Here is a 16,603-nt window from a genome sequence, read left to right as displayed (position 1 = left end):
CAATCTTTCATATTCCAATAAATTGTAATTATCTAATTCCCTCCACTCCTTATTTTGATGGAACCTACTTAGAAACTACTAATGTCTTGAACAGAGGACAGATGTCAGAGTTGTTTAATCTTCTCACTATCATCCATTTGTCTACTTAGTATCTTATAGTTGCTACTTCAACCTCACTGAAGGAATGAATCTCAAATCTGTGGGATAGGAATGGAATTTACATCAGGCAAATGATTAACAGGACTAAAGAATTCCTTTCTTTACCCACCTTACCAGTTTCCCCCTTAATATTTCACTTTTGTGCAAGCTTTTCATTATTGGAGAAAGAGAATTCCACAGAAAATGCAATTATAGATAGGTATACTGTATCCATAGTGGTTCATAATTAACCTATGCTGACTGTAAATGATCTAACAATTTAAAAATTAAATTTTCCTAGAGATCAGCACCAGAGTGCCCTATTGGTTGAGTAGGAATTATCATAGGGATTCCTTCTTGTGCTTAGGAATGCTGATTCTCACACAAGATAGATATATAGATGGATAGAAAGGCAAACAGGTAGACAAGATATAGGAGTAGTTATTCTGTTTGAATCAGAGGTGGATTTCAGCAGGTTCTGACCAGTTCTGGAGAACCAGTAGTGGAAATTCTGAGTAGTTCCAAGAACCGGTAAATACTACCTCTGACTGGCCCAGCTCCATCTATTCTCTGCCTTCTGAGTCCCAGTTGAATGGGAGGAAATGGGGACTTTGCAGTAACCTTCCCTTGGAGTGGGAAAGGTCCACCAAGCCATGCCACACTCGCCAAGCCACTTCCACAGAACCAATAGTAAAAATAATTGAATCCCACCACTGGTCTGAATGTATGTACTTCTGCATTCAGTATAATAATTTGTCACAACTTTTTTTGGAACCTACTTGGTTGGTACCTGAGGATAAATCCATAATCCTTAATTCACATACATTATGTTTTAGTACCAATAGATAACTCCAAATAATCAGTGAATGGAAGAAGTGAGGGATAATCTCATACCTGACTTCTGCATATACCATTGATTTTCTGAAACTGATCGTGCATGTATAATCTGTCAGATCTGTCCCTTTGCAGGTGAGATTGAAAAATTAGCATGAATCTAATATTCTGTTTGGCAGGCTCTTCAGTAATGGGAATATAAATATTTTTTTAAGGTGTATCTGTTTTAAATAATTTATAGAAATGATTTCATAGGAATTAATATCCTTGGGAAATCAATATAAAAAGACACAAATCCTGTTTTCTGGGAGAACATTCTGTGTATGGAGTACCAGCACAGAAAATGATCTCTCTCTTTTAGAGATCCAGCTCTTCTCCTTTGGGGATGAAACCTGGAAGAGGGTTTTGTTGGTTTTTTAAATAACTTATTTAAATGCATATATAGATACAATACACAAGGGTGGGGTTTTTTGCAAATTCATGGCAGCTGTGTTTTCATTCAGTATCATTTAGACCAGTGGTGAAATGTAAACATTTTCCCTATTGGTTCTGTGGGTGTGGCTTAGTGTGCATGACTTGGTGAGCTTGGCTTGGTGGTCATGTGACTGAGTGGGAGTAGCCAACCTGTAAAATGTGGTGAAACTCACGAAACTGGCTTTCTAAACCTAAAAAAAGGGTGGCAGCCATGGTGTCTTTAAATCTCTGGCTTGTTTTTTTGCATGCTCACTTCCCCCATGCCCAGGGATGGGTTCCTCCCAGTTTGAACTGGTTCATCCGAATTGGTAACGATTCACTGGTGACTTCACAATGTCATCAAACCGGATCAGTCGGTGCTGGTCCATGGGTATTGCTATCTTTTTGTTTCATTTTTTAAGATTGCTATATTTTGAATGAAATACTTGAATTATAAAACATGTTTGGAGTTTTAGTAAATTTTAATGTATTTCTTTTGTTATCTAAATGTTGAATAGATGGAATAAGATATAGGCCAGTGCAATACACTTTACAAATCAGCATAACTTTGCAAATCTCAAATGCCTTAGTCACTCCATATACTCCCATAGGCTTGTCTTATTTTAGAACTTGTTTTCTAGAAAGGCCAAGGCAGTCTGAAGTGCTAATGATTTATTATTAGAGGCTTGTCTAAAAACAGATTTCTGCAATATTTATAGTTGGGACACAGAATTTTCCAGAAGTATATAATGATAAGTAAATGTTCCCACACACACGTGAGCTAGTCGTTTCTGGTGCTACATCATTAATAATAAGTTCAGATCATTTATTTCCAATGAAAAACAAGAATATTAAACTATACTTGGACTTAGAGTAGCAAGCTAGGGATCAAACGCCAATAAATTGATTGGGATGTGTGTATGCTCCCACACTTTTGAGACAGGGTTGGCTGGAAAGATTTCTGCAGTTTCCTTGGCTAGGTTTTGGAAATGCTTTGTCATTGCCGCCTTCTTTCTAGGGCTTAGGGAAAGTGACCAGATCAGGAACAAAAATGTTGGACAGGACAAAAGCTAAGCCTGGTTTTATTCTAATTAATTCAAAAAAGATTTACATTAATTAAATTCAGTTAATATGAGTATAGTATTTCTTGTATATTTATTCTATTATCATAAGTTTATTCTGTTATATTAAAATAATAAATTGAGAGTAATGTTTGAAAGGACTCTCGGGAGAATTTCACATTCAAGCCTCTTGTGGGTACTGTTTAGGTATACAGTATGTAGCTTTGACAACTGTCTTCTATAATATGTTGACTTGTTGAGACACTTTGTAAGGTTTCATCAGCGTGCAGAAAATATAATTGCACACTCGTGGGAATATTTTGAGTGGCTTGTTATAGTATAGCTCTTCAGTATATGTAGCATGTTTTAGAGTCATAAAAATGCAGAGTATATAGAAAAGTGTGATGGAATCTCCAGCTAGACAGAAGGGAGATATTAAGAGAGGGCCGAGTTTAGAGGCCTTGCATTGCAGGAAGCGGCCCAGGCCGGACCTTCCCCAGAATCCCTAAAGCCTTATCTGACTATTCCCAAGGGAATGTAGCCAATTTGATGAGATTCTTGTAACATAGGTCAGTGGTCGACAAAGTTGTTCAGAATCTAGGAGCCAGCCAAAAAATTTAGGAGCCAGAATTTTTTTTAAGCAAACTTGGTTTTTAATTTAACAAAAAAAACATTACAAACGTTATAAACAACATTTTACTTTTAAAGATAATAAATATTATATTTTGATATTTTAGATTTTAGGCAACATTCTAGTGTTTTTCACTTTGCGTTTTGTGGCCATGAACATGCCTTGTGATTTTAGAGCTGAAGTACCAGTGGTCCACAGCCTTGGCAGGATCAAACGCCTTCACAGATGGCCCATTCATGGTGATCATAAACAAGTCACTTAAACTTTCTTCTTGCATCCTTGATCTGAATTTATTTTTGACCATGTTCATCAAACTAAATCCTCTTTCACAACATGAGGTTGAGACAGGGAGCACCGCTACAATCGACAACAGGTTTCCCAGAACTGGAAATCTCTCGGTGTTGGAGAGTGCCAAATCCAGAAGCTCACACAGTTTCTTTCCTTTTCCAAGGACCTTAAACTCATACCACTCATTGAGGAGTGAGTGAATGCATTGGTCATCACTTTCAGGTGGAGATAGCTGTTTACGAAAATGATGAGCCAATGCAGTAATCTCAACCACACCGTAGTCTTGCAATGTTGTTCCTGCTGGCCAGGCAAAGGTGTCAAACACTGCGGTGGATCTTTCAATATTTATATCACTTAGAAATCGCACTGTCAAGTATTTAACTGCATGATTAATTAAATTAGCTTTTTCCTGCTGAATTGATGCAGCTACAGTGTTGCTCAGTCCATGTAGCTGTACATTTTGAAACAGTCCTTGAAGAGATGTTCCTGAGACAAATCTGGCCTCATGTTGTTTTGGTGCATCTCTAAGTGAATTGATTGTTGAAATTGTGCTTTTCACATGCAACTCAATTGTGCTTAAAAAAAGCTCTTCCCTTTGAAATATAAGTGACAAGTTTTTAAGAATTTCCAGATAGTCCAGTAGAAAATGGAGCATGTGAACAAATTTAAAATCTGTGAGCTTTCTCAGTAAACCATGGGCAGCTGCAGAGGCACTGTCTTTTTCCGCAGCCACACTTTCTAGGTGGATTGTCACGCATTTCCAGTCTTTGACAAGTGCAGACAGAGCACCGACTTTGCTTGCTACCCATCTGACATTATGCAAGTATTGGAATTTCAGAATTGTAAGCTGCAGGTTTTCTGCTACTTGCTTCAGCTGTCGCATTCTCTTAGGTGAGTATTGATAAAATTGGTAGAGTTTCTTTAAAATAGAGTCAAGGTCATCAATTAATTTAGCTTGTTTTACTGAACTTAATACACTTAAGTTCAATCGGTGTGCAACACAGTGAATGCCAATTAAATGACTGATGTTTTGGCGTATTTTCTGCACCAAGCCATTTTCGGTCCCAATCATGCTGGCAGCACCATCTGTACCAATGGCAATCAAGTGACTTGAAGAAAGCCAGCCTACAAGACCAAGTGTTCTAAGTTCTTCTGTGAGCGCTTCTAAATATCCATCTGCAGTAGCCATTTCAAGAGGAGAAACAGAAAGAAATACTTCTTTGACCCTGTTGTCCTTGATGTACCTGACATACAGAATCAGTTGTTCAACCCCTGCTTTGTCAGTTGAGCCATCTAGCATCAAGCTGACATATTTTGCCTCTTTGAGCTCACTGATTAGGTTTTTCCTGATTATTTCTGCAATATGGGAAATTAATTCTTTGCATCTTTTATCGTTTGCATATTCCTGTCGCACAGCACTCCCTAATTTCTCCGTCAACTCTAGCAACCCTTCAAAATCTGTGAAAGGTCTGTTGTTTTTGGCAATATAATAGGCCACATTAAATAGAATGGTCATATGTTTAAACATGTCTTCATCCATTTTCCTTATACAAGCAGCCAATGGAGTAGCTTCTGGAGCCAACGCTGCATGTGTAGCCTCCACACAATTTAGATGCTGGAGAGACTTTGCGTGCTTTTTGAAGGTTTCAAGTTTAAAGGGTCCTGAAAATCCTTTTACGATCCTAGATGCTTGGTCAGCAATGCCAGGGAAGGAAGCACAAATCTCGCATATAGCTATACCAGTTGTATGGTCAAATTTAAGCCATGCGAGTTCTTTACACCACTCTTGCCTAAATCTCCTGGGTCCAGCAGTTTGACAACGGCTTGTTGATGGGGACTCCTCTGCTGGTGGGTCTTCTCTTGTTTCTTCAGTTACCTGTTGCCCGGCACTTTCTACCTGTTGCACTGCGCTTTCAAGAGAGGTCTTTGTAAAGAACTGTGTCATTTTCAGTTGCTTTTCATTTTCTGGTATTCTCTCTGTTGCTCTGCGCTTCATTTTTTTCCTGAACCCAGAAAAGAAAAAAAAAAGTGCACTTTGCTCTGCTATGCCAATTATAACTTACACATGAACTCTTTACCCTTCTTTGTCCGAGTGGACGAGGCAGTACTCCGGCTTCGTTCTCCTGGCGGCACCCGACTTTGTTCTTCCAGCAGCACTCCGCAGTCCGCCATATAGTACTGGTAATGGGATACACTGTGAATATACTGCCATATAGTAACCATATAATTACAGCATATACTGTGTATATACTGCTATACCCTACTTACAAAAAGATTTAGCAATGTAGGAAACTCCATTCAGTGGTGGTCCAGCAGGATAGGGTCTCTCAGCACTTCTAGAGAAGATTAAAAATCAATCTGCCTTATTATCCATGTATTTTATTTTCTAACCATAAGAAGTTTCAAATCCTTTTTTGTAGGAACAACACTTTTCTAAATCAATGAAACAACATACTCACCTACTCAGCGGTGAGCTGCGATGTCCAGCGACGTCTTGCAAGATTCCCTGCACGTCCTGGTTCAGCTCCGGGAGGTGAATGAATGAACTGCCTGCGATGCGCGCTCACAGAAGCCGCGCATGCGCAGTAGGGTGCAGAGGCTGCGGTCGCAATCTTTCCGGCGCTTATCTGCTCTGGAAAGATGACGTCAGTGCAGGGGGCAGGGAACAGCTGCGGTCATGCGCGCTAGGCGCGCATGACCGTTCCACACAGTGCTTAAAGGGAACCTGTCACCTGCAAAAATCATGTTAAAGTGGGTGCAGTAGCGTGTTAGTGATGCGCTATGCATCACTAACACGCTAGTCCTAGGAAAATCCGTGCAGTAGATCCCCCCAAAACAGTACTGCGGCCTCATTGAACGCGGCCGGGGAGGGGGGATGGTGGGGCACACACTGTATGTACATATAGACCCCCTCACACACGGCGTCTCCCCGGGGAGCACGGCCTTTGTATGTACTTACACAGGTAGCGGGAGATGAGAACGGGCCCCCGGCCACAGCGATCCTTCCCCCGTAACCCAACTCTCCCTGTCCAGTCCCGGAGCATAAGGGGGGCGGAGCAAAGTGGGGAAGGCGGCCTGAGCGATACTGTCCCTGCTTCCTCCGATTGGATGACTCCGTGCAGGAGGTGGGATTGGATTGAGAGTAATATTTAGGCAACATTTTCTAGGCGCCAGACAACATTTTCTAGGCGCCACTGGCGACCAGGCGCCTGGGTTTGTCGATCCCAGACATAGGTGACTAGCAATAAAACTTCTGCTTGTGAGTTCAGGTTCTAGTTGCTTTTGCATGACAAAAATTGTTGCCTGACAAAAAGTGTTGGTACATTCCAAGCTTGTTAAGTACTGTAAGTTTTAAAATAGTTTTTAGAATAAGTGGGCAGTTTGATTATAATCGTAATATTGGTTTTTGAATGTCTCCCAAAGGCCTTTCAGCATAGGATTTTTGAAAGGATTAGGATTGGAAGCCTGTTTAATGAAAAACCTGTTTTTAGAATACTTATGTAAACCTGTTGCTGCAGGGATTTTACCTTTTCTTTCTAGTAATTAGTACAAAAAAAGATTTTAGCTGAGTATTGGCGTGTATGCACTAAAACATTTTCCTAATTCCACAGAATAAAAAATAATGTTTTATTATTCGATGGCTGAAACAACCACTGTCATTCCACAGATAATGTTTCCTATTAGTGGTGGGATTCAAAACTTTTTACTACCTGTTCTGTGGGCATGTCTTGGTGGGCATGGCTGGGTGGGCATGTGCCTGAGTGGTGTGGCCAACTCGATGTCACTCATGGCAAAGTGGGGTGGCACAGGTGGGCCGATGCTGCAGAGACAGGGCTATTTCTAGGTACTGTCCTGAGTGCTTTCCCCCTCTCTTGGGCTGACAAAATAAAAGCCCATCCAAAAAGTGCGGCTGTCTGCTGAGCCTGCCTGGCAAATGGAGGCTGGGGGAAAAAAGAGAAGGGCTGATGGAAATGTCCCATTTTCCTCCTCCATTCGGCTGTCTGTGCTGTACTGGATCACAAAGGGGAAGTGGGAGAAAAAATCTCAATTGGTCTGTATTGTACATACTCACCAACACAAAGAAAAATCTCTCTTCCAGCTTGCTGGTTTGGGCATTGGGAGCTAGAGGAGTAGATTGAGCAGCTGTTCCAAGCCCGGCTCTGGCTGCAGTGTCTAATTCCCGCCCCCCCCTCATTCAAGAAAGCCAAGGAGCTTAGCGGCAGTATATTGCAATATTAACAAGCCCGCTGTTGGCCTCAGTGTACCTTTCTTCCCTGCAGAAAATTTTGGGAGGGTTGTGCGTGTGAGGCACTGGGGAAATTGGTGTCTGGAATGAGAGGGGAGCATGGCCTGACTGGGCGGGGAAGGCCAGTACTTCCAGCGCCCATAAGGAACCCAGGCTTGGAGCAATTTTGGAGTTTGTTAAGGAGGACTTCTCCTCTGCCCGAGCCATGCGTTTTCAAGCCCAGGCTGCTTGCAGGAGGAGAACCCAGGAAGGCCAGAGCCAGAGGCTCGCGCATCCCCCAACCCGAGGTAAAGGGAGAGTGGGCGGTATGCAGGCAAAATGATGCGATTGGCAAGGGCCAAACCCAAAATGCAGCCGAGCCTCAACATGTCCACCTTGAGGCAGCCCTTCAGGCAAGCACCTTATCTTCACATACAGCCATGGTGAGCAGAACGGGCAAGGTATGGTTAACTATGTTGTATGGCTGGTGTGGTAGGCTGTAATAAAGGCAGGCAAGCTGGTGATGCTACGTGGGATGGGGGCAGACAGTTAACTAGGCCATGACTTGCAGGCTTACCCAGGCTGATCAGGGTGGCTCAGTTGGGCGACGGGCACCGTGTGGGACGGGGGTAGGCAAAGTTGGTTCTTCTATGACTTGTGGACTTCAACTCCCAAAATTCCTGAGCCAGTCAAGGTAGCTCAGGAATTCTAAGAGTTGAAGTCCACATGTCATAGGGTTAGGCAAAGTTGGCTCTTCTATGACTTATGGACTTCAACTCCCAGAATTCCTGAGCCAATCATGCTAGCTCAGGAATTCTGGGAATTGAAATCCACATGTCATAGAAGAGCCAACTTTGCCTACGCCTGGACTGTGGGAAGACAAGCAATCTGGCCTGCCCACAGAGACTGTGTGGTCAATGCAAGTGAAGAGCCAAACTGAAGCAACAGCTATGCCGGGGAGGCGATATGGGAAGTGACTGGATGGGGTAGGTGGGCAGGGCGAGTGGCAAGTGGGCGGGCAGAGCATGTGGGCAGCAGCTATCAGCAAACAGGAGGGCAGGTGAGAGAGCAATCAGGGGCGGGGACAACCAGTGGTGGAATTTGCCAGTTCTCCGAACTGCTCAAAATTTTCACTACCGGTTTGCCTGAACCGTTGCGAACCAGCTGAATACTATGTCTGCTTCCTATGATGCATTACACATAATATTTTTCACTGGGCTTGTGTACATGTTCATTTGTGAGACTTCAAATTATTAAGGCAGTTCCATTGATTAAAGGAGTGATTCATGTATATAAATAACATATTTGAATACTTTTTTTGAACATTTTAAAAAATGCTGCTTTTCAGAATATTTGGAGACAATGAGTTGAATTGTGGCTAGCTATCAAATGGGAAAATATCTTCAAAGCAAGAAAACGTGTTATATAATTTCCTATATATTGCCAAGTGTTTCATATATTTATTATGTATGCATTTAAAGAACATGATTTTATAAATTAATTAATTAAGAAAAAGATGAAAACAATTCGTATTTATATAGACATCTAAATATATATTCTTGAATAATATAGAATCATTTATATGGCTTTCAGGTTTATGTTCCGCACAAAATCTAGGGACCTATATCAAAACCCAATAAATTTCATCCAGTTAACCTCAGCTACAAATTAGAAATTATTGTGCTTCAAAGCAGAAGCAGCATGGAATAAAAATATCATTTATTTCAACATTAACAAAGATTAAAAGATACTATTATGTCAATGTAAGATCATCCCAAAAAATTCAAAATTCATTGGATTTCAGAATTCTGGAGAATTTAAGCACTGTTTTGTGGCAATTTGTTCCTAATTATTACCATACAATAGAGGAAGAAAAGCATACACAGTTAGTTCTTGTTTAACGATAGAAATTGGGACATAAATTTCTGCTACTAAGTGATGTGGCCATAGTGTGATGTCACTTGAGTATATTACTTAGGGATGTCAGTCATATGATGCGAGATGCAAATCCCTTTCGCTGTTGTTAACTGAATCACATTGGTTGTTAGGTAGGATCCATCATTAGGCAAGCCATTTTTGGCTTAGTCTTTTCCAACCCCTTGCCTTGGTAAGGTAAGGGACAGCCTGCTCTTGAACTACCCTCGCCTGCCTATCTCCCCCACCATCTGTCCATTTGGCCTTCCATCTACCTGCTGTTGCCAACTATCCCCAAAACCCAGCTCTGCCCACCACACTTTGTGCCACTACTGTGAACCAGACAGGGTCCCTGTTTATACACCATTCAGGTTCCCGTTTGTGTCCCACGCAGAGTCTTATTTCATGCAAAAAAAAATTCCTAGTGTGTACATGAAGAACTTAGGGGTGCTGGCATGAAAAAAGGAGAGGTAGTGAATACTGGAATACCAAAGGACATTTTGGGCAGAACACAGAAGATGCTCTGGCTGCACCATCATGAAAGAAGTCCCTATCTAGTACTTGCATGTTATGTGTTGGGCATAAATAGATATGGGCAAGGTGGTAAGGGAAGTTGGCCATAATGGGAGTCAGGCAGCCAAAGGGTGGTCATAAATGCAGGTGGGCCTACGAGTGGGTTTGAATTTTGTTCATGTGACCATTGACATGCTGCATCAGCCAGAACTTTGAATGGTTGATGAACAAATGATCTTCAGGTGGACTACCTGTATTCTGCTTTTTGACTATTTGAATGCAATGTGAAAAGTCAGAGATTGTTACGTATCATGTATGTTTGACACTATATTTAATTATACTATATAAATATAACATATTTAAAATGAGCCTCTGTGTGTATTATATATATAAAGTACACATGCCCACACATACAAATACAAGTCTTGTGATAGTTCCTTTTCTTTTACTCCTTCTGGTTCTGTGTTCTGAATAAGTTCTAAAATAACATTGTTGTGCAGTATCTTCCATTTCCTTATATTTTTGTCTGCTTGTCATGATTACAGTTTAAGAATGTGAGTTAAGTGTTTAAAATGTAAAACTGGTTCTTGAGTTCAAAATAAAACACAGTTGGAAAACACAAATGGAAGGATTTTTTTTTTTTACAAATTCTGATCTGTTCCATATCTGGTCATTCTAGTTTCCTGTTTTGGGCATAAAAGAAACTGTTATGAATTAATCTCAGGAATCCTAATGTGTTGAAAGAGAACTTTAGTAATTTAATACATATTACATCCAAACTAAGCTTAAGCAGCATTTATAACATATACTATACTTCAACATTTTTGAATGGAAGAAAGTTTAAAGCTAAACATAACCTTTTCCAGCTAGTGGCACTAGGCCCGTGATGGCGAACCTGTGGCATGCGAGCTGTCACCCCAGTTCGGCTCCGCTGCACATGCGTGCGTGCCTCTCACTGGCCAGCTGGTTGTCAGGTCTCTGACGTGCATGCACAGGAAGCTGGGGGAGAGTGAAGGACAGTCAAATGCACATGTGTGTGTGTGTGGGTTTTGAGGCATGTGTAGGGTATCACATGCCCATGTGCAGGGGGGCTGGGTGCATGTGGTGGTCACACATGCATATGGGGCTGTGCAGGGGTGCCTGGGCATGGGTGGAGATGGAGCATGTGAGGGGCTGCATGTGCATGCGCAGGACGAGCACTCATTGCATTTTGAGGGTTTGGGCACATGCATGCATGCACATGCTTTGGGTACTCCATCCGGAAAAGGTTAGCCACCACTGTACTAGGTCATAGTGACAAATGAGAGAGATGTCTTTCCAAGCCACTAGGCATGAACTATGAAAAACAGCTAAGAAATTAGCAGAAATGACAACAGTGGAAAGGCAACATTTCTGTGATTGCTAATTCCACAACATCCCCTGGCATATTAACAATGGCACTAATTCACTTCTGAAGCGCAACCAGATGCTGGATGAGAAAAGCAAAAGAGAAATCCTAAAATTACACAGTGACATGCAGTGGTATCATTGATTGAAGTACTGAAGGAATTTTTTTAAAAAAAATAGTTTTAAAACAAATTAATGCAGTATAAATACATGACTTTTTGGGGGGTGGGGTGTCTTTCAGGTGAAGCCAGTTACCCACAGCAGAATTAATGTGTCTGCTCGCTTTCGAAAACCACTTCAGGAGCCCTGCACTATATTGTAAGTATTTATTTAATTCATTTATACTCTTACTTTAGTTAGAGAGTCTCTCCGTGTAACGTACAGGTTAATGAAAAGAGTTCCTACCCTGCAGTTCACAGACTGAAAAGACATAAAAAAGGAAAAGGTAGTAGATTATAAAAAAGTAATAAGATTATTATTAAAAAAGAAATAAAGATTATTAACATGACAGTTCTTAACATGTAAGTAGAATGCTTTTTCCTTTCCTTCACCTGGTGATTAGATGACCACTGGGGGTGTGACCAGGTCTGAAAAAAATGACGTATAAGTCAGCCTTGCTTTAAAAAAAAAAAAGCATACTTATTACCAAATAAGTATAGCTAATCGTTAATTTTCTATAATTTTTTTTAGCCTGGTTGCTAATGGTGATCTTGTAAGCCCAGCAGTACGTCTTTTCATCCCAAGGAAAGCACTAAATCAGTGGGATCGAGTTCTTGAAATGGTTACTGAGAAAGTTACACTCAGAAGTGGAGCTGTACACAGGTAATATAAAATTGCCTATCACAGATATTGGTGGTTGTTTTTATTTATATATGTTTTATTTGCAGTTTTCCTTTAACAACCAACATATTTTGTGGACAATGTAATGACTGGGTCAATATTTACACAGTGCTAACAATAACAATACAATTACATATACATGGTTTTTATCTTCCAACTTCTAACCTTAACATGCCTTACTCCTTATCTCCTTCTGCTGCATTATTTGGATGCACATCCATAACCTTTCATTATTTTCTTCTTCTCTCCCACCCTCCGCTATTGTAAGCTCTTAAGGAATTATTTATTATTCTTAGGTTATATTGTTATTATCTTTTCATTGTTTTATTTTCTTGTAGCTTATTTTGTTCATCTTTCCCATCATTTGTTGAGGATCTTCTACACTCACTTTTTATGTTTGCATAATTTCATGATTCTTTGTCACACTTTCAGAAAAACCTTTAGTTATCATTAATATTTCTTCATAGAACTTTATTGTCTCCTGCTGAGTCATATTGTACCAAATTAATATATTAGAAATAATTCCATATATTTCTAATATTTCCAGTGTCCCATTATCTAAAAAAGCCAAAAAAGTCAATTATTAATAAAATTTATCAATCTTAGAATTATTCCTCCAACTCCCCTAGCTTTCTGGTCCTTAAAAACTATAAATATATACTTTACAGTCTTTACAGTTTCCATCTTACACCTTCTCAATTGGTGTGTTTTCTTATACCCCCCCCCTTTTCTTCATTTGCCTCATAAAATGATCTATCAAATGATGTTAGTGAATCAAATCCAGCTTAGCTCACCAGGTTTCCTCAAATCTTTCAAATCCATCTTTCAATGAACAATTCAATAAATTTTTGTTATTTATAGTTCAGTTACTTTAAAAATATTCAAACAGCTTAGTAAATATTTCCAAGCCTCCAGATAGCCTACTAAGATAAAGTTAAGGTCAAATAACCTTCCAGATGTTGTTTGCTTTCTCTCCTTTCATCACTTTCAGTCAAATTTCCAACATTGCAGTAATCTTCTTTCTCCAAGAGATGGCTCCCCTACTCCCGATTCCAGCCTTCAACAGTGTGTAAAAGTCAAAACAGCTGACTATCAGCCATTCAGAGGGTTGAAAATAGATTTTAGAAAAGCAATTTCTCCCAATAATCACTTTTCACAATACAGTATTGTTCAATTTTTCCAGGCTTTCTGTGTTTGAAAACATCCTTTAAATATTTCGTTTGAGTCCGAATCTTTAGTCTTTCTCTTTAATTTTGAGACTTTAATCTTTCTCCATAAATTCAACTTTCATCCTCTTTTTATATCACATTTGAGACGGAAATTATTACCCAAATTATTTATTTGGGTTTATATGATAGGATAGGGTAGGATAGGGTAGGGTAGGGTAGGGTAGGGTAGGATAGGATAGGATAGGGTAGGGTAGGGTAGGATAGGATAGAACAGAATTCTTTATTGGCCAAGTGTGATTGGACATGTAAGGAATTTGTCTTTGGTGCATATGCTCTCAGTGTACATAAAAGAAAAGATACATTTGTCAAGAATCACTTAATGATTATAGGGGTCAAATAAGCAATGAGCAAACAATTAATATTAATAAAAATCGTAATGATACAAGCAACAAGTTACTTTATTTATTAAGTTATTTTAATATATTCTGCTTTTCTTCTTTGAAGTAGCTGAAATATTATTAAAAATATGTCCTTTGGAAGTTTGAGCTAACATTTTCCTGATGAATAGAATAAACTGAGGGAACACATTTATCCAACATTTGTTAAGAACACTGCAGTCCTCTGTTGTGATCCTCTTCTCCATTCTAGCCAAAAGAATTACATTTGACAAAGCTGAAAGTGATGTCATTTAATTAATAATTGACAATACTGATGACTGTTTTTCCTTGTGAATGCTTTCCATTATAGCAGTCTTTCTGCTTTTTCTTTTATATTTTACCATTTTAAGAGCTAAGTTACCTTTTTATTTTGCAAGATTCATGATCTTATTCTCAGTTACCTATTTTTAAGTTTAGAAACTAGATTGGAGGGGATATTAGTTTTGGAAGTATAGGATTATTGCATTTTAACCAATTCTTAGGTAAGTTACTCTTAAGCAACTATTCAATATAAAGAATGAAAAACAAGTTTCAAATTGATAGTGCCTTCTATTGCTATCATAGTATTCCCTTTTAGTGGTAACTCTGAAGGACATTCATTTCCATTTTAGAATTGATTTTTTTTTTTAGAATTGCTAACTCAATCCAAATCATTCCCTTTGTTTGTGGGAAAATTGTCACAAATGGCAATCCCTTGGCTCCTGATGCTGTCATGTTATAACTGAAAGCTGGTTGCTGAGTGCACAAATTCCAATTGCATGATCACAGAAATGCTGCAACAGCCACAGCTATGAGGATCTGTCATTAATAGCCCTCATTCAGTGCCACTGCCTTGTGAGAAGGTGTCAGGGAACTATGGCAGCGGTGCTAAACACAGTATGAAATGGCAAGAAGTTTTCAAAACTTCTGCGCCACCCTGGCTTATGAGCTGGGGTGGCGCAGAGGTAGAATGCTGTACTGCAGGCCACCGAAGCTGACTGTAGATCTATACGTCAGCGGTTCAAATCTCATCACTGACTCAAGGTTGACTCAGCCTTCCATCCTTCCGAGGTGGGTAAAACGAGGACCCGGATTGTGGGGGCAATATGCTGGCTCTGCTAAAAAGTGCTATTGCTAACATGTTGTAAGCCACCCTGAGTCTAAGGAGAAGGGCGGCATAAAAATCGAATAAATAAATAAAATAAATAAATATGCATGCGTGCACCCCACACACACACACATGTTATTTTAAAAAGAAGACATATGCAGATAATATATATATTGAATATATGAATAAATGAATAAATAAAATTTCATTCCCACGAAATGGGTTCCAGAATTCTGCAAGTTAACCCATTGGAAGTATATTGCTTGATTTGCCCTATGCTGCATTGTTTTGCCCAGTTAAATGTTTTAAGTTAAAGGTTGGTAAGAGTTTTATTAGTGTGTAGATATTTCAACAGTGCATTATGCTTATTTATTTGATTTCCCTAGTTTTCTGTAAATCAGGTTTTTCTATTTGATACCTTAAGAGAGAGCACACTAAAGTTACTAACATGTATTACTGTTTAATAATTAACAGGTTAGTTACTGTGATTTATGGAACAAGACTCCATTAGTCAAAATTCCAGTAAAGACTGTTAATTCTGATAAAGACAAAGCTCTGTGTTAAATGAATGAGCAATTACTTTTTTAGTACAGCACAACAATAATACTGGTTCTTTTCTCTCTCTCAGTTATGCTCATCATTTATAGGATTAGTGATATTATTCCTTGTATACCAACTCACCTCATTTTTAACAGCTCCTTAAGCTAAAGATAGGAACAGAAAATTAATTGCTGTTAATCCCCATTTATTGTAGCACAAATAAATTGAACCTGTCTAATTGAAATATAATAATAATAAATTTATTGTCATTGTCAAAACAACGAATTAGTATTGGCAACGAAAGTCTTGTGACACCCAGAGACCAGTCCCACTGTACATAAAATTAGAATAGGTAAATTTAAAAATAAAATAAAAAATAGAATTTAAAAAATAGAATAAAATGTCCCACCCACTACAAATTCCCCACCCTAAACCACTCAACCATCTACATGACTAACCGAGTAATATTGTCCAACTGTTCACTGATGGTGACCCTTTAGTTATATTATATTATATTAGATTTGGAAATGAATACGGAAATCCACTTATTTTATTGGCAAATAAAAACTACATGAGCTAGGGTGTCAAAGGAGGTGGTCCATAAAAACAGGAGCATGACCCTATAAAAGGGATGGTCAATTTGCAGCCCTTAGTGTCTATGTTGTTGATTAAATCCTCCAGATTGGGTTTGCTGAAATCTACTAGAATTGTGAATTTTTGGCGTAGATTTTTTTTCCGTTTTAAAAGGTAAATGGATTATTTTCTTAAACCAAGTGCTAAAATTAAAAAAAAGCAATAAAAAGGACAGATATTTCTATTCTGACCTCTTAGTCAACATAATTGTATCACTATCATAAACAAAGACAAAACAAAACAAAACAAAACTGAATTTTAAAAAAGTGATTCCTGACTACAAAGATGTCATTTGCCTATGATGTAGGAATGACGCTGGCATAGTGTCTATCAAAGACACATAAGGTAATGCCAAAATTCTTTGGGTTTTTTCTAGATACAGAGCCCTAGAGCTATCTGTCAAAGGTAATTGTTACCTCTTCTGGCTTTTCTTAATTGTTTCTTTCCTCATTAG

General features: G+C 39.1%; 1 protein-coding gene across 10 annotated transcripts in view; it reads left to right on the top strand.

Annotated features, from left to right (window-relative positions):
- Positions 1-16,603, top strand: part of DCDC2 (doublecortin domain containing 2) — a 63,372-nt gene that overhangs the window by 25,945 nt on the left and 20,824 nt on the right. For all 10 annotated transcript variants that reach the window (XM_070747355.1, XM_070747359.1, XM_070747358.1 and 7 more), the window contains 2 exons: positions 11,685-11,761; positions 12,134-12,265. In XM_070747355.1, the coding sequence (XP_070603456.1) occupies positions 11,685-11,761; positions 12,134-12,265 (209 nt within the window). The remainder of the gene's footprint in view (positions 1-11,684; positions 11,762-12,133; positions 12,266-16,603) is intronic.

The sequence above is a fragment of the Erythrolamprus reginae genome, chromosome 3 (genome assembly GCF_031021105.1).
Source record: "Erythrolamprus reginae isolate rEryReg1 chromosome 3, rEryReg1.hap1, whole genome shotgun sequence".
NCBI lineage: Eukaryota > Metazoa > Chordata > Lepidosauria > Squamata > Dipsadidae > Erythrolamprus > Erythrolamprus reginae.
The sequence above is the reverse complement of the archived record's forward strand: the minus strand, read 5'-3'. Positions and strand labels throughout refer to the sequence as shown.